This window comes from Ictidomys tridecemlineatus, chromosome 11 (assembly GCF_052094955.1).
Source record: "Ictidomys tridecemlineatus isolate mIctTri1 chromosome 11, mIctTri1.hap1, whole genome shotgun sequence".
Lineage (NCBI taxonomy): Eukaryota > Metazoa > Chordata > Mammalia > Rodentia > Sciuridae > Ictidomys > Ictidomys tridecemlineatus.
In genome coordinates, this window is record NC_135487.1 from 21,057,903 (window position 1) to 21,083,223 (window position 25,321).

General features: G+C 37.3%; 1 protein-coding gene and 1 non-coding gene across 29 annotated transcripts in view; both read right to left on the reverse strand.

Moving 5' to 3' along the window:
* Pum1 (pumilio RNA binding family member 1) overlaps window positions 1–25,321 on the reverse strand; it is a 120,380-nt gene that overhangs the window by 20,704 nt on the left and 74,355 nt on the right. For 10 of the 28 annotated variants that reach the window (XM_078025787.1, XM_078025782.1, XM_078025781.1 and 7 more), the window contains 7 exons: window positions 20,256–20,349; window positions 18,940–19,056; window positions 15,288–15,439; window positions 12,619–12,757; window positions 10,736–10,879; window positions 9,393–9,689; window positions 8,051–8,287 (listed from right to left, as the gene is read on the reverse strand). In XM_078025787.1, the coding sequence (XP_077881913.1) occupies window positions 8,051–8,287; window positions 9,393–9,689; window positions 10,736–10,879; window positions 12,619–12,757; window positions 15,288–15,439; window positions 18,940–19,056; window positions 20,256–20,349 (1,180 nt within the window). The remainder of the gene's footprint in view (window positions 1–8,050; window positions 8,288–9,392; window positions 9,690–10,735; window positions 10,880–12,618; window positions 12,758–15,287; window positions 15,440–18,939; window positions 19,057–20,255; window positions 20,350–25,321) is intronic. The other 18 variants (XM_021734977.3, XM_040288266.2, XM_040288262.2 and 15 more) reach the window with 6 other exon arrangements.
* On the reverse strand, window positions 12,420–12,492 carry LOC120891062 (small nucleolar RNA SNORD103/SNORD85). The gene has a single exon (XR_005735494.1). It is a non-coding gene; the product is annotated as a small nucleolar RNA SNORD103/SNORD85 (small nucleolar RNA).

Sequence of the window (25,321 nt, forward strand, 5' to 3'; positions counted from 1 at the left end):
TAGAAAGAAAATTTTAATTCCCATTTATGTAATAGGAAATTACATCTCTGAGAGATGAAATGCTCATCCAAATACACAATATCCATAATTTTCACAGCCAAAATTCAAAACCAGTCTCTCAATTCCAGGATCATGACCCTTGCAATTACAAGAGTCATTTTCAAACTCAGTTACATTGTTTTCTTGTTCTCCAGGACATTGCTATTTTTGTCAAATTCGATGGTATTTCTTAATCCAAATGGAAAAACGAAATTTTAAGAAAAGGAAAAAAGAAGCTGTGAAAAGAAAATGATAGCCATATGATTGTTACTTTACTCCATTTCAGAAACCCCTCTTTTTCCCTGAGCAATGGACGAAGAAAGTGATGGTAGGGTGGGACAGTGGATGCTGGGGAGGCAGGGCATCAACAACTCGCTTCCAGGAGAAACGGAACAAACGCATACAGTTCTGAAAACATCTGAACAGTAGTATCTTAAGGTGCTGGTCACTGATCAAGGCAGAACATATACTGGAAGAAAGCCAGGTCCTTGGTGACAACACTGAATGATGGCACAAACCAACCAACCCTGTCACTACCCTACTAATATGCTTTCAGTTGTATGAGCCAATAAACGCACTTCTGGTTTAAGCTATTATGGTTGGATTTTTCTGTTATCGTGGCCAAAAGTGCGCTAATCGATAACATAAAAGGCAAGAGGGAATAATGGTTAATATGACTATAATACATGTTGGTACATTTGCCCTGGAGTTTAGATTTTTTAACTCTAGTTTCCATGATTGCCAGATATGTATAAACACAGGTCTGCATGTGAGCACACTCATCGTTTTTAGTATTGGGAAAAAAAGAAATATACAAATCTCCAAGAGGGAAAAGAAACATTTCCAGGCACTAAATAACAAATGTCAAACTGATAATTCAGACACACTCTGTGCAGGATAAGCAATATTTCTTTAAATGGTAAACCAATGCCTAATCTTTTAGTTGAGATATAGGTTCTTTGGATGTTTTATGAAATGCTGCTTAGCAGACAGTAGAACATCAGTCAAGTATTTGTTGATTTAATTTCAATTGGATGAGGAATATGAAGGAGCATATTTTTCAGCTCCTCTCAGTTGGTGCACCTACACATACCCAAACCATGAGAACCCTGAAGGTGCTCGAACTTCCAATCTGTTTTGAAAGAAAGATTTATTTGTTTGTTTGTTTGTTTATTTATTTATTTGTTGTAGTTGGACACAATAACTTTATTTCATTTATTTATATGTGGTGCTAAGGATTGAACCCAGGGCCTTGCACATGCAAGGTAAACACTCTACCACTGAGCCATAACCCCAGCCCAGAAAGATTTCCCATAATGCTTTACAAACAGCCTCCTGTGGCTTCCCTATTTTCTACAAGGTTTTGACAGTGGTAGATTTCATTGGGCTGTGTCCTACAACAACTTGCCACAAAAATTAAGAGCTTAAATGTTTTCATTTAAATTACTGTGAACCCTAGATGTTTACTATAATGTTACTGAGGGTTTTCTGCCAATGACCACCTCTGTTCCATCCTATTGGTGCTCACAGATTGAACAGAAGCTTAATGAGCAAAGACCCAGCTTGCCACCTTTAAAATGAAATTTGGTTCTGCATATTTTTATTGTATTTCCACCACCCTAAAGGAATGAACAAGCAGAACACTCTTCTTCCAGAGAGAATGTGAAAAGCCTGGGAGTTGTCAACCATACACTTAATGATATATTTTATCTCCCATATCTTGATTCTTGGAGTTTGAAAAGGTATAACCTAGAATTGTGCAGAAAACCATTAATCATCAGAAAGGGAGGGGATGGGTATAGGACAAAGAGATTTATGGGTAGGCAGGGTTTCAGGACATAAAACCATTATGAATCAGACTTTGGGGCTGGGTGTGGTAGACATGTAGGTAATTCCAGCAATTCGGGAGGCTGAGGCAGAAAGAAGGACCACTGGGCTGGGGATGTGGCTCAAGCGGTAACGCGCTCGCCTGGCATGAGTGCGACCCAGGTTCGATCCTCAGCACCACATACCAACAAAGATGTTGTGTCCGCCAAGAACTAAAAAATAAATATTAAAAATTCTCTGTCTCTCTCTCTCTCTCCTCTTAAAAAAAAAAAATATTAAGAAAGAAGAACCACAAGTTTGAGGCCAGTCTGAACAATTTAGCAACACCATATGTCAAAAATTTAAGACTGGAGATACAGCTCAGTGGTACAGCAATCTGGATTCAATCTCTAGTTATCAGGAAAAAAGAAAATCAGACTTTTCATATACTCAAATCCACATCATCTCCAATGTCTTTTCTTTATGAGAAAGGAAGCAGAATTTACTAGAGGTGGACACTTTAGGCATAGGTGGGAGCTTATGGACTTCATCTAACCCGCACAGAAGCTACAAATCAGATTTATACATCCAGTTGCTAATAATGGCATTATTATTTACCTATTGATACATGTAAAAATAATATTGTTAAATTGAGAAATACAAAACATACTTAAGCCAAACAAAGTAAATACTTAAGAACATCTGCCTTAGCAAGGATTACCAAAAAAAATTATATGTATTACCAAGCGTGCTTTCATGCGTACACATGGGAGTAGGAGACTGAGAGAGAAAAAAGTGATTTCACTTTTTAAAAATTATAATTTACGCCAACAACCCTGAGAGCCTAGATGAAATGGGACAAATTCCTTAATGTCATGAACTACCAAAACTGACACAAGAAATACAAAACCCAAAAACCCAAACCTGTAAGACATGAAGGATGTAAATAAATTTAATTAATCACTAAAAATTTTATTTTTAATTATTTAAAAGTACAAACAAACAAAAGATTGCTTCACTGGTGAATTTTATGATCATTTAAAGAAGTAATACCAATACTCCACAAAACTACAGGGGGAGCGATAAATTTCCAAATTCATGCTTACATATATCCCCCTGACACCACATAAAGACATCACAAGAAGAAAAATAACAGATATCCTTCCCAAATACAAATGCAAAATCTACAAAGAAAAACATTAACAAACTGAATCTAACATGACCATGTGAATTTTATCCCTGGAATGCAAGGTAGAGTTCACACTCTAAAATCAATTAATGCAATGTACCATATTCACAGAAGGTTAAAAAACACTTAACCCAATCATGACAAAAACTCAGTAATTTGGAAAAGTAGGAAATTACCTCAACCCAATAAATAAGACTATTTAAAACAAATTATAATCATACTTACAGGTAAAGATGAAAACTTCACTCCCAAGATCAGATCAAGGCAAGAATGTATGCTTGCATCTATTCTATTTAACACAGAATTGAAGTTCTGCCCAGTTCTACCCAATCAGGCAAGGAAAAAAAATAAATGCATCTAGATTGTAAAAACTGACCTTTTTTTTCCCCTCAAGAGATAGGATCATACATATAGAAAATACTAAAATTTCACCGCAAACCAGTAGAACTAATAAGTAACAGTGAAGTCACAGGATAGCATATGAATGCACAAAATTGTATTTCTATAAAGCAAACAAATAATCCAAAAACTAAAACTAGAATACAATTCCGGTCATAATAGCATACAAAATATATACTTTGGAATAAATTTAACAAAAGCAATGCAAAACCCATGCACTAAAAAATTACAAAACTATGCTGAAGTTTAGTGCCAGAACTAGATATTCATGTGAGGAAAGATGAGCAAACAAAATACACAAGAATCAACTCAAAATGCATCATGCTTAAGCCCAGCAGCTTGAGAGGCTGAGACTCAAATTATCAAAGTTCAAAGCCAGCCTCAGCAACCTCGAGGTGCTAAGCAACTCAACGAGACCCTGTCTCTAAAAGAAATACTATTTAGGGCTGGGGGTGTGGCTCAGTGGTCGAGTGACCCTGAATTCACTCTCAGGTACCCCTCCCCCCACAAAAAAAGATCAGCTTAAAGTGAAAGCTGAAACAATGGTTTTCAGAATAAATACAGGATAAAATCTTCAAGACCTTGAGTTAGCCAAAGATTTCTTAGATCCTATACCAAAAGCACAATAAAAGGAACTTACCAAAGTTTAAAAAAATTGTAGCACTTTAAAACACATTTGGGGTCTGAGGATATTGTGCTCAGTGGCAGAGCTCCTGCCTCGAATGTGTGAGGCACTGGGTTTGATACTTAGCACCACATATATTAAAAAAAAAAAAAAAAAAAAAAACTAAACAAATAAAGGCATGCTGTCCATCTACAACTATTTAAAAAAAAAAAGATCATGAGTTATTAGGGAAATGGAAAATAAAATCAAATGAGGTAGACATTGGGGGCTGGGATTGTGGCTCAGCGGTAGAGCGCTCGCCTAGCACAGGTGGGACCCGGGTTCGATCCTCAGCACCACATAAAAATAAAGGCATTGTGTTGTGTCCATCTACACCTAAAAAGACAGAGAGACAGAGAGAGAGACCGTTTCATGACCCCTAGAATAGCTGTGTAAGACAGATAATAATAAATGCTGATGAGGAAATAAAGAAAATGGAATCCTCACACTACTGTTGAGAAGGTAAAAGGCTGCATCAAATTTGTAAAACAGTTTGCTGACAAGTTTCTAAAAAGCTAAACACAAAACTAATAAACAACCCAGCAATTCTACTCCTAGAGAAATCAATGTGTCCACAGACAGACTTGCATGCTAATGTTCACAGCAACATTATTTCTAACAATCAAAAGCTGGAACCAATGAAACATCACCAGCTATGAATAGGGCAAAATGTGATATATCCATAAAAAGGAAGGCAATTCAACAATAAAAAAGGAAAATCTACTGACACATAATAGAGATCATGGATGAATCTCAAAAACATGAAAAGAGAAGCTGGGCACAGGAACACAAGCAGCTTCAGAGACTTGAGGCAGGAGGATCACAAGTTCCAGACTAGCCTCCACAACTCAGCAAAACCATGCCTCAAAATAAAATTTAAAAAAAGAGCTTAGGGTGTAGGTCAGTGGCAGAGCACTTGCCTACCATGCATGAGATCCTGGTGTCGGTACACAGAACAGCACTCATGCCCCCACCTCCGCCAACACCCACAAAATAAACCATGCAAAGAGAAAGAACCTGGAGAAAATGAAAATTTAGAAAGAAAGTAGATCAGGGTCGACTGAGGATGGGGATAGAGATTAACTTCAAATGAGCATGGGAGAATCTTCTAAGGGGGTGGAAATATTCTAAAATGGATTATGGTTGCACAACTGACAGTTTATAAAAACTCATTGTATAATAGTTGAATTTTAAAATATGTAAAAATGTAACTTGGTAAAAAAAATTCTTTTTCTCTAGATCTGGACTTTCAATTGGTAGTGAAAAGCTACTGAGGATTCTTACATAGGCACTCAGTAAGTCATTGATTAGTAAGCAATGAAAAAACTACAACTAACTTTTTAAGAAGTCTAACATGTCTAACTGCTGAGAGGATGTGTGAAAATAATGTGACAGAGAAGAGATCCATATTGGAAAAACAGAGAGCTTGGGCTGAATGTGCATCCAAACATAATATACATGTGGTATTAGAAAGTTCATTAAATAAGTTTAATTCATGTGTGCATGAGTTAGAAAATTCTGAGTATTCAACACATTGAGTATCAAGTTCATAGTATGGCTGCTCATGATCTAAGAACTGACGGCTGGTGGTAGCAGTGAAATAGTATTAGGAATTAGAAACTATATTTTAGGTGTGCCTAATATATATTTGATAAGTTTATTGCACCAAAATATCTTTGGGACCTTTAGATGGACGCTGTTAGTAACCAACCACCACACCTCTATTTTCTCAAATTCTCAAATTTTCTCTTTTAAGATTAAAGCATACAAAAACCCTTTTCTAAGCAAGAAACTGAGCTAAGGCAAACCTACTGATCCAGACATGAAGCTCCTCAGGAATGGCATGTATGATACATGTATTATATGCAGCAATGGTAGTCCAATGCAAATGCATCAGAACAAATTACTTAAACAAGGTAAATTTTTTAGAAGGAAAAATATGTTAAACACAAATCTATGCATGCAGTAAGTCATTAAAACAAGAAACAATGCACTGATAATTTGTGTTCTCTTGTTAAATAGGAAATAATTAAGAAGTATCATCCTATTGCTGCTACACTAGGAAGAGGAATGGCTGCAAGTTCCATTTTCACAGTCCAACAGCCACAGCATCAGTTCAACAGCTAAAAACATTACAGCCCACAGAATAAATCTGGCCTGCTAACTATTTTTGTAAATAAAGATTTATTAGAAGACAGCTACACACTCATTCATTTACCTTTTGCCTGTGGCTGCTTACACACTTCAACAGCACAGTTGAATATTCACTAGAGAGCCCACCTGGGCTTAAAAGCTTAAAATATTTACTAGGTATCTCTTAAAAGCAATTAACAAATGGAGAGATTTATTTAGTACTTAGTGTGGAATGGCCTAGTTCAAATATTTAAACCAAGTATTAAAAGGTTACTCCTGCATCTGAAAATGCACTGGTTCAAAAGATACCCTAGGCACATCATGTGACAAGATGCACACGGAAATTGTCTGCTTTGGAGTCAAAACTTTGTTCAAATCTGAGAGAACGTAAACAAGACATTTGAGTTATGAGGCTTGCATCTGTAACATAGGGATAATGCCTACACCTTTCAAAGCTGCATGTATAGGACCCAAAACTATTAATACTAGCTATCATTAAATGTTCATTCATTCCTCTCTTCTAATCACACATCAAACTGGAACTTTCACCCCACCTCCAGATTTTGCAATAGACCCCAGTCATTAAAGCCAGGCATTCTGTCTCTTGGAAAGACTATTGTACAAAATACCACACATTCACTGTGGATGTACCAATCAGGAAATGTTGCTACAAATTTTCTAAACCTCAAAGTACACACATCAGCAAACAAATGAATATACTCAAATGCTTTCACACTCAAAGATTCCACTCTCATTTCTAGAACAATAACTTAACTGCCCCACACACTTCAGACTCTTTTTGTTTTTATATATCATTTTCTAGTCTTTGTTTTCTATAGGAAGGCATCACATTTGCTTTTAGTTAGTCCTCACTTGAATCCATGAAACCACGCTTAAACTTGCTGGTTAAAAACAAAATCTTTTAAGTAAAATGGCCAGGCATGTTGACCTGCCCAGGACAAAACTGATTTAAGCTTATTAACACAGAAACATTAATAGCACACCCATTCACTTATAAAAATATATGATCACTCCATTTCTACACTTCAACTTTCCCCCATCTAAGAAATCAATCTGACCCTCAAAACTCAAACATGATGTGCAACTGGGAGAGCGGAGGGTACCCCATGTGATAAGAAATTATCTCCTACCTCCTGATTTAAGAGATTTGCCACCCAAAATGCTAATATAATTCTCTTCATTCTTACGGCCAGCTGCTCAAACTCTTCATTTCCTAGATCTACATAGTAACATTTAAAAAATCCCAAACATAAGGTAATCTAAATAAACTATAGGGAAATAGGTATCTACTGATTAGCATGCTGTGTAGTTTAAGAGTATACTTACAAATACTAAAAATTTGGCAAAAAAATTATATAAAATGTTTTATGTGAAAAGCAAGTTATTAACTGTATATATGGGGGGAGATCTGAAAAGAAATAGTAAAATATTCATAGTGGTAGTATTTCAAGTGATGATGCTAACTGAATAAATCCTATCTCTGTGTTCTCCACTTTCACTGAAATGAACCTGTACTGTGTTTATGACGAAAGACTCCCACAAGTAGCCAAAGAACACAGAAGTTTGTACTAAATCTGAAGTGAATATACAGGGAATGTACCCAAATGTTAATCAATCACAAACTGCTATACTAGCTATAGGCACAGCCTAAACAACATGAGGTATTTACAGAAGGCACAGAACACCCAGGACACTTCTAGGATAAAGGGTTTGGCCTTTGCTTATGCAAAGTACTTGTAATGTCATCGGTGGCAAGAGATTTCTAGAGTTCAAGGTGGTGTTAGAGTAATGGTTCTTACCCAGGTTTAAGCTTGAAGAGGATCCATGTGAAGAGAGGGAAGGAGGTGGTGTCTGTGAATGTCCTGGTCCCTGACTAGGGAGAGGCATGCCCACGGGTCCAGGAGAGGAGGAAAAGCTAAGGCCGTTATAAAAACTGTGTCCAATGGGGGTCAAGCTGCTCGATGTCCTCTTATAAAGGTCACTGCTGCCAGTCAGGGAGTCACGGCGGGAGCCACTGCCAGTGTTGGAGTTTGCAACTAAAATGGAATTAAAACAATGCAGATAAGAACAGGCCTGTTCTTCGAAGAACAAGCCCAGTGACCTGTTCCTAACACTTTGATCCAGACTCCTTACCACCGCAAATTTGTCAGCAGAGACAGCCTAATTATTAATGTAGCAGTTCTAGGGACAGATAAAGTAATAAAGAGGACATGGCTCAGGAAAACATGAAACTTTTGTTCAACAATATCACACGTATATGGCAAATTTACCTTCCTCTGGTGTCATATATATTATGGGATGGGAACGGGTTAAAAAACTCTGACGGCCACATGAGCTATGGGAAAAGGTGAAAGAAAATGGACTAGAAAGAATGCCTTTCATCCACCCAAAGTAGAAAAATGGAATACAGGGGAAAAAAAAAAAATCTCTAAATGGGGCACTGCCCCACTACATAAGACTTACACATGAAAGCCTGTTTTCTCAGTGGGCTCCATCAAGAGTTACTACTAGCCTCCAATTCCAATTAGGATACTTTCTCTTAATCATGCCTTTCCGTTTTGAGATCACATTGTTTTATAACTACTGCAATTATCCCATTGTTCACCAGACTACATTCCTACTTCTTTTCTCCCATCAAAACATTAAAAATGTTTTGTCTCATATCCTTCCTCCCAATTTTCCACAATGTCTTCTTTAATGTTGTTTGAAAGACTGGAGAAAACTCCTAACTCTTTATGGTCTGCAAGCCAAGCACTGGGCACAGTCTGGAATGTGGAGTACCCAGCCCTGTGATCCTCCAAAGTACTCTCCATCAGTTTTTAACATCCACAATTCTATAGTGCCTTCCATATTCTTACCACTGCCTACAAAAAATCTCCTGTTTAAGTACCTGAAACAAATTAACTATGTGAGTGTAAATAAGTTGCAACATGAGCATGGACCTAAAATTGATCCCAACTGTGCAATTTGATTTCAAAAGTCCATCATCTCAAAGATTGTGTGGGCTGGCTGGATTCCCACGGGGCTCGATCCAGATCTGCCTGTGATATCTGTCCAGGGTTCCATGCATTGTAAGGGTTCCAGAAAGATTATAATAATAATTAAAATTCAGTTTTAACAGCATATCAGTTTGATTTCTACCTGCTGTTCCAAATCCTCCAAGGGCCGATCCCAGGGTGGCACCAAGAGAACTGCTACTTCCAAATCCCAACGATGTGTTGGCAGGTTGGGCAGAGCCCTGGGAGAAGAGGGAGCTGCTTTGTGAGTTGCTGCTCAGAGAGTTGTTGCCATAGAAAGAACTGGATGCGAGGTTGTTACTGGGCTGCTGCTGGGGCTGGGGCTGAGGCTGCTGGGTTCCTAGAGGGCGAAATGGTCCGTTTGTAGTTCCAGCAAGACCACCAGCGGCTCCATTTGCTGAAGCTGCAGCCGCTGCAACAGCTGTGAAGAAAGCAAACCATTTAGCTATGAAAGGGCTTAGGCGCATTTCCAAACTACATTTTTTTTTTTTTACCCATTTTTAAACCTCTTAATGCTACCTATCTTTTCAAGGCAGACATAAACGTTGAAAAGAACTGTACAAATCTATCTTTGATCCCTTCATTTGAAGCTTCTACTTTCTATTTCTACTTTTGATTTGAAGTCAAAATACCAAGGGAGCAAGCTCACTATGTTGGCAGCTTATTTAAAGCATGTGTAGTTTAAAAGGGGTACAAACATCAAATGTATCCATTAAATACAACTACTTTCTAAAATCTCAAATTCCACACATTTCTGTGATAAGATTTTTTTTCAAACGGTGACATACATATACTAAAGCTCCCCCAAAACCTATATTTTTATACCACTCTCTTCCAGATATTATTTTTTCTTATCTCTGGTTGTACACAAAGTAGAGTCACATTCTTTGTGTCTTCATACATGTACTTAGGGTAATTTTTCCTACACCTATGCCCACTTTCTTCCACTCCCTCCCCTTTTCCCCTCTGCCCTATCTAGAGTTCATTTAATCCTCCCATTTCTACTGCTGCTAATTTTTAAAAATGCATTTAAAACTTAATATAAAAAACTCTCACTGCACCCCAAGCAAATATTTCTCGCCCAGTTCTCACTACTTTTTCCCATTTCCTCTATCCTTACCCTATGCCAAACCCCCCCTTATACACGCCCACCAAATTATCTAAAAAACAATGACTTCAGTATCTGTAACATTAGCCTTGGAATGCTGCCAACAGTACATTTTCTATGAGTAATCCATCTTCTAATGATCTCAATGGAGCCGGTCCTGTGTCTAACCAGATGGTAAATGACATGCCCCCCCCCAACCCAATCAGAATCAACAGAGGTCACTTACTGCTTCTGATTCTCTCTTCAAAATATTATAGGGTAGAATTGCTATGCTGAGAATTACCAACTAAGGTACACTTCACCAGCAGTTCCCTCCTTGCACCCCATACCTTTAGCTGAAGCACTCAGATGAAGCTCACCTGCTTGTGCAGCTGAGGAACTAATGATGACTGGGGCAGGAGCTACAAGCCGAACAGGAGCTCCAATACCATTTCTTGCTCCTGCATTCACCACAAGAGCACCAGTTTGGTCATAGTAAGCAGCAGGAGCCAAAACTGGATAACCTAGGAATATCAAAGTCAGCATATGAAGAGATATACTGCAGTTCCCCCTTATCTACAGTTTTATTTGTCACTACTTCAGTTACCATGGAAAAATATTAAATGGAAAATCCCAATAATAAACTATTCAAATAACTTTTAAAGTATGCACCATACTGAATAGCATAACAAAAATCTCATGCTATTCTGCTCCATCTGCCAGAGATATAAACAATCCCTTTGTCCCCCATATCTGTTCTATAAATGCTACCCACCAATTAGTTAACTTAGTTCTATCAGACTACCTTAGTTGTCAGATCAATTTTGGTACTGCAGTACTTTTGTGCAAGTGAACATCATTTTACTTTATAATTGTCCCAAGTGCAAGAGTAGTGATGCTAGTGATTCAGATATGCCAAGAAGGCATTAAGTGCTAAGTAAAAAGATGAAAACGCCTGGTTTAAAGAAAGAGTGACCTCATATGCTGAGCTTGCCTGAATCTACAGTAAAGCTATGGTTGTTGATATTAATGTGCTTAACTTATAAATTATGCTTTATATAAGTATGTATGTATATACTATCCATGGTTCCAGGCATCCAATGAAGAGTCTTGCAAGATTTCTAGCATATTAATTAAGTGCACAGTAAAGAAAAGTGTTGGTTATTCCTCTGCTGATAGTGAGAAAGGTGACTGAGTAGGATAGGAATATGTGTGCTCTTTGAAGTGCTAGCCAAGGCTATCACAAACAATCATATACCAATAATCTGGGGTTTTTTAATATTTATTTTTTAGTTGTAGCTGGACATAATACCTTTATTTTATTTATTTATCGTTACATGGTGCTGAGGATAGAGCCCAGGGCCTCGCACATGCTAGGCAAGTGCTCTACCGCTGAGCCACAACCCCAGCCCTAATCTGATTTCTTAAATATGCAAATACAAGAAGCTATGAGGATTACAACTGTCATAGTATTTCCATACCACTTAATAATCTAAGCACAAATATCCTAAAAGTCAGCAGGAAAGGCTTCAAAAGATGAAATCTCTAATAAATCTTAATTTGAGCCACATGGGATAATAAAATGTAAAGGATTAGTGACTAACAAATGAAGCAAGTTAACTTTATTCATTGAATTCATGAATGGATCAGTTAATTTGGCTATGTTCCACAGTCAATAAAGGCACACAAAATTTAAGTTGAGGTCTCTTTTAAGTGAAGAATATGAAACTACATCTGATCCCCCACAAAGCCCAGGTCAGCAAACCAAGAATAATACACCATACATTCATTTTACATGTATCAGAAGTAGGCAGTTTAAAATCACCTCTATTACTGATTTTAAAAAACCCTAAAAATACAAAAAGACTGACCCTATCAATAACAGGACTTTCTTCCCAGTGTGCTATTCAAACACAAAGGCATGAAGACTAAAGCCTTGGAGTGGTGCTAAGATAGGCCAACCACATCCTTAATTCTAAGCGAGAAAAAGTTGATCACCAAAGAAAAATCACATTATTTCAAGCTGTGTGGACATTCATATATCTCCAACATGTAAAACTTAAAACTGGCTCAGAATAATGCTCTCATCAACGAACTATGGTCTAAGTGAGGGCAAGTGTATATCATCCTTGCCAGTATCCAAATCTTGACAAGCCCAAACAAGCTTGAAAGCCTGAATTATGCACATTCTTCTCAGTATCACTCCAAAAAGCAGACTTTCCTCCACCCTACTCAAAGTGTTAGGAACAAGGTGCAGTATTACCTGGCATGCCTGCAGCCAGACCTTGTCCAAAGGCAAGAGCAGAATTTACAGCTGCAGCTGCCACTAGTGGGTCTGTTTGCTGTCCCTGCTGGTTCTGATTTGGGGTCAAAGGACGCTGGCTGGCTCCTCCACGGAGAACCTAGAAATGGGAGACAGAAAAAAAGTCAACTACTTTCTTCTCACTGGGAGTATTTAAGACCCCCCTTTTGCTCAAGTTCAAGTCGAGTCAACTTTTAAAAATTAATAGTTGTAAAACATTTAAAATGTTTTACATGTGATACGGCTGTTAGGATAAAAATCCAATTAATGACATCATTCTACCATACTTAGTTTTTAAACATAGCACCTCTATAAGTAGGTTAAAGTGGACAAAAGGGATGACTCTTTCATTAATCAGATATTTGATTCCTATCATGTGGCAGATGCTAGGGACAAGGCAATGAACAGAGCAAGCAAAGCCTGCCTTCATGGAACTTTTACTTTAGTGAGTAAGAAAGATAATCAACAATAAATACGTAACGTCAGTATTCAGACCAAAAGTGCGTGTAGAAGAAATGGTAAGCAGGAGAGGGAGGGTATACTCCAGACAGGACAACAGCGAACTTAACCCACACATGTCAGTTAAAATACCTGTGTGTACATACATGTACACACACACACACACACACACACACACACACCGTTTTATTTTTTTTCTACCCTTTAACACTATTCCCATTTAATCAATGCCCAAATGAACAGATTTGATTTTGGAGGCTTCTAAGTTGCTTCTCTTTCAGATTCTACAAAAATGTTCACCTAAATGAGCATTACTCAGATTCAGTGCAGAACACCAGTTCTGCCGCTGTGTTACATTTCCTGCTATTAAAGAAACAGAGATCTCAAGAAGTCAACAATTATTTTTATTTTGAAGGATTTGAAGTATACATTTCACAAGATCTATTATATTCCAGCAAGTAAAAATGCCAAGCCCCACAGATGGATGCTGAAATTGCCATTTTCTGAAATTGCCATTATGTTTGCAAGCACAAAGTTCTCATAAGATCACTTTAAATTTCACCTTGCTATTTATTAAAAGCTTAAATATGTAGTCAAGAACAGATTAATTTTTATACCTTTTGGGAAAGAATGCAAAAAGAAAAACATTAACAATCAACTAATCTTTTACTGATTAACCTAATTACCCTATGTGAATAACACTGTTAAGAAGAGATGTGTGGAAACTAATTAAAACAAATTTAAAAAATTTAAAAAATAATAATAATAATGAGAGCAATGATGTGTGGACACTTAAATAATAATAATAATGAGAGCAATGATGTGTGGACACTTAATTTACCCAAAGTCTTTTTATTTCTTTATCTGCAAACAGTGAGAGTTTTAACAGCTGATCTTACAGACATGCTGGGACCATTATACAAGGTACAGTGCCTAATACCAGTGGATAATCAATAAACAGTAGCTCATCACTATTATCAAAATATTATGCAATTTATTTTTGTGACCTGAAGACTCCAACCAACTTTACAGGAGAAAGAGTGTGTCAGACTACATGGAGAGAAGGGGGAGGGGACTGCACAGAAAAATTTCACTGTATGAATGTATTCCAAGGAAATAATCATAAACTTATGAAAATATTATAATCATGATTTATAACACCAAAATATTAAGTTAAACCTCAAATTGATCAGTCAAAATAAAGCACAGAATATTCTTTAATGGGTGATATTTAAAAGAACACTAACATCAAAGAGTAAGAAAGAACAACAAAACCATATGGACAAAATAATTCTAAATTAAATAAGGGCTGGGGATGTCGCTCAGAGGTAGAGTGCTTGCCTAGCACACATGGGACCCTGGGTTCAATCCTGGGAGTGCGGAAGGGAGGGAAGGAAGAAGGGAGGGAACAAAATAGTAAGATTATTTTTTTTACATAAAAATTTAGGGTAATTTTTTTTTAAGCAGTATTTTAGTAATCGGGGAAAATGGTGCATTCAATTAAGAAGAAATCTGGGCGTGGTGGCTCAAGTAATCCCAGGAAGACTCAGTAATTTAGTAGGCCTTGAGCAACTTAGTGAAACCCTGTCTCAAAATAAAACATTAAAAGAACTGTGGCTCAGTGGTAAAGTACCCCTGGGTTCAATCTTGGTATCAAAGAAAAAAGACATATAGTTCTTTGTTTGCTTTTAACTATTCTTTCTTTAAAAATGTAGTTTAAAAGCTCCTATAAGTTAACCGATATGACAGGTTTTTAAGAGCTATATCCAATACAATAGGTGTTGGTGATATGCAGTCTAAATAGCACCTCCCCTTTCCTTGGTAAGTCATTTGCAAATTCTGAAGTGATGTGAAAATGGTGCAGAGCAGGCATCTATAATATGGTAAAAGGAAAATTTTACTATCAGTCTAAAGATCCACTTTGCTACTTCCTAGCTGTATGATCTTAATTGAACAATCCTCTAAGCAAGTTTTTCTTATGAAAATTGAATGAATATCATTACCTCACCTACTTGCACTGACCAAGTGCCTGATATTTAAAAGGCATTCCACAAGAACAGTTAAATCTGAGATTGAATATACATACACACACAAGAGGGAACTCATTGCTTTCAGTGTTTTTCTGTTAGAGAAGAAACATCCTGATATAAGTAATTTGTGTTTACATTTACCTGCTGCTGTCCTTGCTGAGCCTGTGGGGTGGTCTGCTGATTAGCAGAATTAGTTGCTGCAGCTGCTGCAGCAGCTTGCTGTTGAAAAAGACTGGCAGGATAGACTCCCCAGGGTGTGACTCCATAATACTGGTGAGGGACCACAGCTGGGCCTAAAAATAACAAGGGAAAGGCAAGGAAGATTAGACTAGTAAGAATTATCTCAGGACTTCCAAAGCCTATATCTGACCCAGTAGATCCTACCATAAAATATTAACTTAAAGAATACATTGGGTTGTGCTAGCTAATCATTAACTGTCTTTTAAAACTGAAAATATTTTATATAAGAACCTTAAGCCAAAGTCTTCTGAAGTCAATATCATATTCCAAACCTAAAAAAGAGACACTGAGGGACAAAATTTTGAGATATTGAAAGGAGAAAAACTGACAGAACAAGTTCAGAGGAGCTAGGTTTAAGAACGGTTGGAGGGACTGGCCTTGGAAGAAATAATGGTTTTCCTATGAGAAAGAAAGAGTATGGCATAGATATGGAAATGTTTATTGTTCGGAGAGAAATAAATTAAGGGTTTGGGCACTTAAAGTGATGACAAAATATGGATGTATCCCTTCTTTCACAGTAAGAATGGCACCTGAGAGGATTGACAGGACCCTGGTGCATCCTTTACTCCAGAAGCATGAAAATCTATCAGTCTTCTGACAAAAATCCCCAACACTTGACTTCCACTGTTCAATTTCAAAAAGGCTTGGTTTTCTTATTTCTATTTTTTAAATTGCAAAGTTTTTCAACACAACTACATTCAGACACTGATATATGAAATTTCAAGTCACATGTAGAACAACCACCAAAAAAAAAAAAACCCAGGACCTTGGTTATAGACTAGCCAATATCCTAAACAAACTAAATATTCTGTTTTAATCTAAATGATCTGTTCATATTTTCTGGCAACAAGCTACAGCTATAGTCTCTGCCACACAGGATAGGTAGCAGAGATGTAACAGAGTCATGAAAACAGCAACATGGATGTGGCAGAACTCTTAACCACAGAAGCTGGTGACAAGAGACACCAAGGATGAACATTTGTCAATCAAGAAAAGAGCTCAAGAAATAATTTAAAGCAAATAATAAAAAGTTAAAATGATTTGCTGGGGATAGAACCCAGGGCCTCATGTACACTACACAAGCACTCTACCACTCAGCTGCAATCCAGTCCAATGCTTTGGCATTTCCATCTTGGTATTTTCTATATTCTTTTGCTTATAAACAGAACTTATAAAGTTCTGTTTATAAGCAAAAGGGCTTATAAACACTATGTGAAACAGTATACCTGTGAAACACTATACCTGGGTACATACCAAAGGTGCTATTCAGAAAAGTCATGTTTACAATAGGAAATATTATATTATAAGCAAAATATTTTTAACTTGTCATTACTACCAAATTGAAGAAAAATAATGGTGGGTCCCCAAACTCCTCTGACTAGCATTCACATACTAGTAAATTAAAGAAAACAATGAGAGGAGAAAATGAAGACTCTACCTGTGCCTTAGTTTCCTCACTTGTAAAATAAATACTTATAGGTGCTAATGGTATGGCCATATTGACCTTGAAAGGATGGGTTGCAATCTGCAATGAAAATCTCTGGCTCCCCCAAGAGCCAACAAAGTGATCCTGGACAGAGTGTGCATTACTCTTTAAATTTTCTCAACTAGCATTTCTACTATTTTAACCTGGTCATGAGGTCTAAGATTGAATTTAGGAAGACATCTTGGGATGATTAATTCAGTGTTTCTCATCAGAGTGCCTACTTCAATTCCTGTGTGAGTGACACCATAGCTCCATAGTTTGTGAGTTAACATCATGTGTGAAAAGCACTAAGGTCACTTTCAGTCTGGCTCAACATGAATACCAAAAAAAGGAAAAAGGAAGAAAAAAAAAAAAACAAGATTCTCACCACCAAACTAGCATCTCAATGAGCTTAAGTATGTCACACCTAAGATTAGCTCTGCTTCAAATAATATGTTAAAGCAGTGGTGGAAAGGACTTTAAGAAAGTAAAGGCTAGATAACTCAAGGTAGCGTGGTCAATCTAGATGACAGTAAAACGTAAAGCCTGGCGTGGTCAATCTAGATGACAGTAAAACGTAAAGCCTGGAGTTAAACCTGGTTACAAACCCAAACGTACATTTAGATTATGTGACCTCATACAAGATATCACTCTGAACTCAATCTCCTAATCTGTCAAAATATTCTCTGACAACACATATGAACAAAAAGCACTCAGGACAATGCTTATAAATAGTTAAGTGTTGAGCAAAGACTATTCTACTACCAAGAGATTTTCATTTTCCTCAAAAACTAGAACAGGGGGCCATCTTAAATATGCTCCCATGATAAGGAGGAAAACAATTCTAAAGAAAACCTAAGAAATGATGTTCTGTACTGAGTTCATAATATCAAATTATGTCGTATAATAAATGAAATTTCAGACTGGGAATGTAACTCAGTGACAGAGCGCTTGCCTAGCAAGTGCAAGGCCCTGGGATTGATCCCCCAGCACCTCAAAAATAAACAAGCAAGTAAAATTTACATGGCTATTTAGTCATGATAAACATAATTTGAAGGAATGTGTCCCCAAAGAATGCTCTAGAAGATGTTTTATATGTCCTAATGTTAAGCTCAATCCACTGATACACAATAGCCCCACTGTGGTGGTAACATCTGTATCAAACAGAGAAAGTCGAATGGGAAAGTCGCTTTCTTTTGAAAGATTCAGTTTCAAGAGAAATAACATTCATGAGCTTCTCCACAACAAACAAAAACAATGCCATAATCAGTGATGAAAAAGAACAATTCTTTTGTTCTTTTTCTGAAGAAGAATCTGAGGATTTCTGAAGCTAAGAATGCTAGCCAAAGAGCTTCCCTGAGAGGGGGTGGGGGTGGGGGAGGGAGAAAACTGTTCACTACAGAAGTTTAAGGTGTCTACAGACTAAGACCTAATCCAGTGCAGTACCTGCAGCAAACTGAAATCAAATCAATATCACTATGGTGTGAGCCTATGGCTACCTATTAAGAGGGGAGAATGGTGCACAAGTACAGGCCTACACAAAGAATGCCCTATACATAGGGGATAATGCCAACCTGAGCTCATCCTTAAAATTATCAGGTAATGTCTTAAAAATACTAATACCAAGGACAAACTCCAGCACCCTCCAAGAAAAAGTAAACCCAGAAAATAAGAGTGAAAGGACTAGATTTATGTTTAAAATTATATTCCTGAGAAAATTCAGAAAGGAGGAGGAAGAAAAAGAGGCACAGAAATTAGGGATATGTAAGAGACACCAGTTTAAGAATCAGAATAATTATAGATGAGAAGGACTAAGTAGACCTGGCTAAGGAGAGAAATTCCTAAAATATAAATGAGCTTTGTGAGAGTCCACAGAACCACAAAATACCTATGAAGGGGGCAGGTGATAAATTTGCTTTTGGAGTCAGAGGGACCTATAATTATAGCTAAGTAGAGATATCCAACTAGCAGGTGGGGCATTAAAAATCAAGACATGTTTCTGTTGGGAGACATGGAGTTGGGAGTTGCATGCCCATCTCAAATTGCTTTAGCAAGTGAGAAAATCCCTCATGCAGCAGTATGTCTCACCTAGCGTCGCTGCTGCAGCCAATCCAGCTGTGTAGGGGTCCGTCCCTGGGGGAGCAGCACTGATGATGTATGGATTGGGGACAAACGCAGCGGGAGCTAAACCTGCTGAAAACATACCTGTCAGTAAAAACAAACTTCACCAAAACTGCAACCCTACCAAACACCTATATATTTTGGCTAGAAGTTCAGGATATAGATGATTGGGGGTGGGGGGTAAGATGAGAGTGAAGAGGAATTTTACAAAGATAAAATAACCACTACACTAAAAAATTATGGTGATATTTATCTAGTCCCTTTTTGTTTTTATCCTTTGCTAGAGAAATGCTTAAGTTAAAACCATATAACAATTAAATTTATTTTACTGTTTTTCACTGTTTCCTTCTGTTCTCTGTCCCAGGGCCTTATGCATGCTAGGCAAGTGCTCTACCACCGAGCTATATTCCCAGCCCTTAAATTAATTTTAACTCAATTATTAGACTAAAAATATTGATAAAGTGGTACAGAGGGAAGGACTTGCTTCCATTTAAAACAATTTTCCAAAGAGTTTTCCTCACAGAAAATATGTAGATATGTGTAAAGTCTACAATACTGGGCCCAGACAAAACTTCATGCTTGGCTTTAATTTAACTAGTTTACAAGCAAATGAGTGTTTTCTTCCACAGCCATACCACATTCAAGTCTGGTGATAACCCTTCCACTCAATCATGCCATTTTGGCACATTAAAAAAGTAAATAGATAAAAATCTCTACCTATACTTGTTTGGAGTTAATGGGATTATGTTTTGAAGAGACCTTTAAAAGGTCTGGGAAGGAGAAAGGTCAAGGAGCTAGTACCAAATGTATATCAAAACTCCAATAATTGCTACAGAAAAAAGGACACATCTATTTAAAAACCAACCATTACCTAAGAATTTTTTGGTGGTTTTTTTTTTTTAATTTTCAGTGCTTAGAAGATGGATTTATAGTTACAATTTGCTACTTAGTAAATAATACTGATATAATCATAGTCTATACAATGTCCAAACCTTATCAAAAGAGCTAATGCTGATCACTACTCATTTCTATAGTAAATACTTAAATCCTGCAACAGCTGAGGCAGGATACTAAGAAAATCTTATGAACTCAGGTCTTAATTTGTCAAAAATAAAGAATGTGGCCAGAGACAACTAGACAAAATGAAGCGACCATTTATCCTATCTGCGGGTAAACGTCTAGACTTTTGTCATCAATCTAAACCACTGGGTTTCACAGCATCCAATTATTCTAAAATGTGGGCCACACCTTTAATTAAGAGAGCTATCAGCAAAAGGACTTACCGATGTGAGGTTGATGTGCAGCTGCTAGTGCATACTGCTGTTGCTGAGCAGCTGTCAACTGCTGGACAGCAAGTGCATTAGGTCTTTGGAACAGCTGAGGTGAGAAAAAGACATGGTACAGTTAGAGAAACTGTCTAACGAAGTAAATTTAAAATCTCCTGACAAAAAAGGTCAATAAATCCCTAATGAGGCATGATGCTTTTAACAAAAATGGATGTTCTCATACTCCATTCCATTCCCATGATATTACATGCTTCATAGTTCTTCTTATCTCTTTATTTACCTCAGTTTGTCCTCCCAGCTCCATGGGCTGAGTTCTTCACAGGTTATATGTTCCCTGAGCCACAAATATACATATGCAAACTCCCTAATGGTGTCAGCAAGTCTACAGGTACTGCCTGATTCAGAAACGGGAAAGTGGGGGAAAATAAACTACAAAAATGAACTGCCCCATTGCTCCTAGTGCTACTATCTCTCTTCAGGTCTTTCAAGACCCCCCAAAATGCTCTGAATTCTTACATATTCCCATTTAGGAAGAGGATATGAAAAGCATTTACTTGGTCCTCTGGGCTGCCTCTTCCTGGGAAAATGGTACTGGACAGTTCACCTGAAGTAGCAATTTGTCTTAATGAGTAAAAATTAAAACTACCCAACCTTGGGGGGGCTCAAGAGTCTCCAAAGACCAATTTTTTATACACAAGGAAGAAGACAAAGAAGTACAGCCACTATCATCCAGTTCATATGAAAAATATTCAGAGACCTTAATAATAAAAATATCCTGAGATTCTACCTTAATAGTCACTTATTCAACACACATACAGGTAATAGCACTGTGCAAAAAACTAGGAATACAACAGTGAATACAACAACATGGAACCAATGTCATCATGAAGATTACATTTTAGTATGAATAGTGTTGTTACAAAAAAGGAGGTGTTGGTAATTTTGTTCTGAATCACCTGCCTCCAAAGGATCATGCTCAAGCGTGCTAAAATCAGACTGAGAGCACTTACTGAAAGGACCTGCCTCAATAGGATCCTCAACCTACCTGCTCTTTCTATAGGATTCTTCCACAACTCAGCTGATATCAACAGATAATGTATATATAATAGATACCAAAGATTTTGAATTACAGGCATATTCATTAAGAGATCTGATTGGTTCAGACTAAGAAATAATAGCATACAACCGCCTCAACCTAATCATCTTCATGAGTGTTCTTGCTGTTATCCTAGCAGTGGAGAGCTTTCATCTCATGACTTGGCTACAACTATGCCTCAAACACACACGTAAACTTTTAAAATACAAAGAAATCAAAAGCTAACTATTTTAAATGTACAGGCTGAGTATCTATTAGCTCTTTATATACATTCATTCATTTGATGAGGGTGGTGGTGGTGACAGGGATTGAACTCAGGGACACCGGGCCCCTTAGCCATATCCCCAGCCCTACTTTGTATTTTATTTAAAGACAGGATCTCACTGAGTTGCTTAGTGCCTCGCCATTGCTGAGGGTGGCTTTGAACTCACAATCCTCCTGTCTCAGCCTCTGGAGCTGCTGGGATTATAGGCATGCACTATCACACTCAGTTCATTCACCTTTCTAAAACGAGAATAAAATCACTCTGATTTTATACCAATGTCAAAGTAACCATTTACGGATTTCAAAGTACTTTTTAAAAATTTTTTATTTTCAAAGGTTAATGTTACAACAAACCTTCACTGTGATGCAGGTGAAGAGGATAAAGTACTAATTTATAAGCATCCGCTAAATATCAAGTTGTGGAACACCCTAGAGAAATTGAATCTATTAACAAATATATCAAAACACTTGTCCAGCCAGATGTGGTGGCACACACTTATAATCCCAGCCACTCAGGAGGCTAAGGCAGGAGGGCTGTGTGTTCAAAGCCAGCCTCAGCAACTTAGCGAGGACCTAAGCAATTCAGCGAGACCCTATCCCTTGATAAAATATTACCAAACACACACACACACACACACACACATACACACTTGTCCACTCCAGAAAGAGAGTCGGTCACAACAATTTGTAACTAATTTTGATTTTTTTTTCCAATTTGATATCACATTTCTACTTTACCTAATAAACAGTATCTCATAGTATTTCTACAAATACTATGAGATACTGTCAGTCTACCCAAGAAGGGCAGCTAGGAGTTAGAAAAAAAGTAAAGTAGGAGAAAGTTATATTTAAATTATTGCCAAAGTTGTAAAAACAACTTGTAGCTTGTAGTTCAGCTAAAGCATCTGCTACCTCTTCAAAGGGTCCCTGAAATTTCCTGGCCTAAAAATTTTTGAAACATTCAACATCTCAGTCACTGCTCCTTCTATACCCTTCTTTATCCCCACTGAAAATAAAATAATTCATCATTGAACTTTGAAATTATTAGATAGGCACTATGACACAGATCATCGGTTCAAAACATAGATATATCCTGACTTATCAACCAAAAAACAGTAATCTACTGCCATTCTACTTTGTTTATCCTCATTTCGTGGATTTTGTTCAGTAGTAATGTAACTTGTGTGTGTGTGTGTGTGTATATCTGCAAATATACTTAGAAATACATAACATGTGTGAAAACCATACAAGCCACCATATCTAACATACGAGTGTGGCTCTCACCATCATGCTACCCCACTTCCTAGTAAGACTACTACTTTCAGTTAAAAGCATACTAGCCTTACACAGCCCCCATATATTCCGTGTTTGAGAGCTGAATTAGGGATTATAGTTAATAGGGTATTATTATTTTCTTGAGAGCACTTCGCAGTAAACAATTTAACAAAAGTAAATTATGTAGTCACAGCCAGCTGATTTGATTATAAAATAGACTACAGCAATTTTGGCACATTCTCTTTATGTAAATGGTACATTAACTGGAAATACAGAGTATTCAAAATGAAATTGAGTAATTGGCAAGTGGGAGATTCCAAAGGATCCTAGAAAACTCACACAAATGCCATCTGCTGGGCAAGACACCGAGCTCTGCTTTTCATGATTTTCACAAAGCAACCCAATAGTCTGAAACTAAGAAAATACTGAGAGTTGGGAAAAATGTTTATTAAAGGTCGGTATAATGACAATGTGCTGGTGTTGATTATAATTCACTCAAACAAAATCAATGAATGGTTTTAAGAGTCTGAATGCATGGGAAAATTTCAAGCATTAGGGCTTCTAGTAGACTCTGAGGCATAATAGGATTGAATACTCCTACAGGCCCCACCCCAGGTACTGGGGATTAAAACCAGGAATACTTTACTACTGAGCCCCAGTCCTGCTTATTTTTTGAGACAAGGTCATACTGAATTGGCCAGGCTGGTCTCAAACTCTCATTCCTCTAGCCTCTGCCTCCACCTCCTCAGTAGCTGTAATTACAGGCATGTGCCACCATGACTAGTGATAATTTGGGATCTTGACAAACAGGCTGATCCGACTCCCTTCTCTATCACTTACCACATGACCTTACAAAAAAATACCAGTCAGCATTCCAAAAGGAAATTTGGGCAGCTCAAACCACTAAACATAGTACTAACCCGCAGCTGGCATCTTGTATTAAACAATAAATAAGCTAATACTAATACTATTTAAGAGCTGCTTACTATTATTACTGTTACTATCAAGAATTGTTGGCATAAGAACACTGTTATTGAGTTTTCTGAATCTGGAGAAGTAATACCTAAATGAAAGTTAGAAAATATGAAAGATGATACCTACCCACACCCCAAATTAAAATGCCATGCCATCCCTGACTTTTTACCAGCTTAAGGCAACATACATAGTGGATAGGGAATAAGAGCAAACACCTTTGAGTCCAGGAAGCCTGGGCTCACATCTCATTTTTACTAGTGACTTGCTCTATTACTTAAGGCCAGTGACTTCTGACTCTCTTGGTGCCTCACTCTCTAACATGGTAACAAAGTATCTAACCCACAAGATGTTAATAGGAGTTAAATTAACACAAAGAAAGTGCTTCACAAGACATTTATGTGGGATGTTCTTTCTGATGAATGAGCAGAGTGCCCCTAAACACAACCCCTTCTGTGAGAATCACCCCTCACAGCTCCTCCCCAAGGGAGGGCAGGAATTGTTTCTACTTTTTATAGTATGTGCCTTTCAGGGAAAGCAATGAACAAAGTTAAATTTGAAGGAAAAATAACTCCATATCAAAAAGCTCTGTGTACAAGGTCCAAAGGAAATAGCTTGAAGCTAGAAACCAAAATAATATGAGATTTGCATAGCTTACACCAATTGACCTTCAGCACTGAGCATGATCCATGCTCCATGTCTTTAATCCCAGAGGCTCAGGAGGCTGAGGTAGGAGAATCACAAGTTCAAAGCCATTCTCAGTGACTTAGCAAGGCTGTGAGCAACCTAGTGAGACACTATCTCAAAATTTATAATTAAAAGGGGGAGGGGTCAATTCCTGGGGCCAATAAAATTGAGTAAAATAAAATATAACCTTCATTAAAGGCGTGTGTTTTAGGGCATGCACCATTACACCCATCTATTTTTATTTTTATTTTTTTCCACCTATTTTTATATAATCAGTTTTCTTTGTAATCTTTCTTACACAATGTGCACACAAACACTCTGTGTTTTAAAATGTTATTCTGAGAAGCAGTCCATAGATTCACCTAACTGCTAAGAGTTCATAGTGCTTTTAAAAAGTTAAGAACTATGGCTCTTACAATTAAATCTTAGAAGGATTAGTTGAGAACAATTAAGATGGGTTAATTCAGAATGATTAACAGTGACCAGACAAGCAACTTAATTATACAAACCCCAAAGTACACAATGAACTAAATGAAAATTACCATTTCCATATTTGCTGGCTGCTCCATGGCATGTATCTCACTATAGATTGATATTAAGTTTTACGAAACCAACTTATTACACCATATGAAAGCCCTGACTGAAAAGCAACAGGACAAGAGAATTTTTATTTTGTCAATTTCCAAACCATATCCACTCATAAAATCAAAAATAAAGCTACACTACTATTTGTAGCAAATAACTCAAAAATGACCATCCCTTTCCTTTC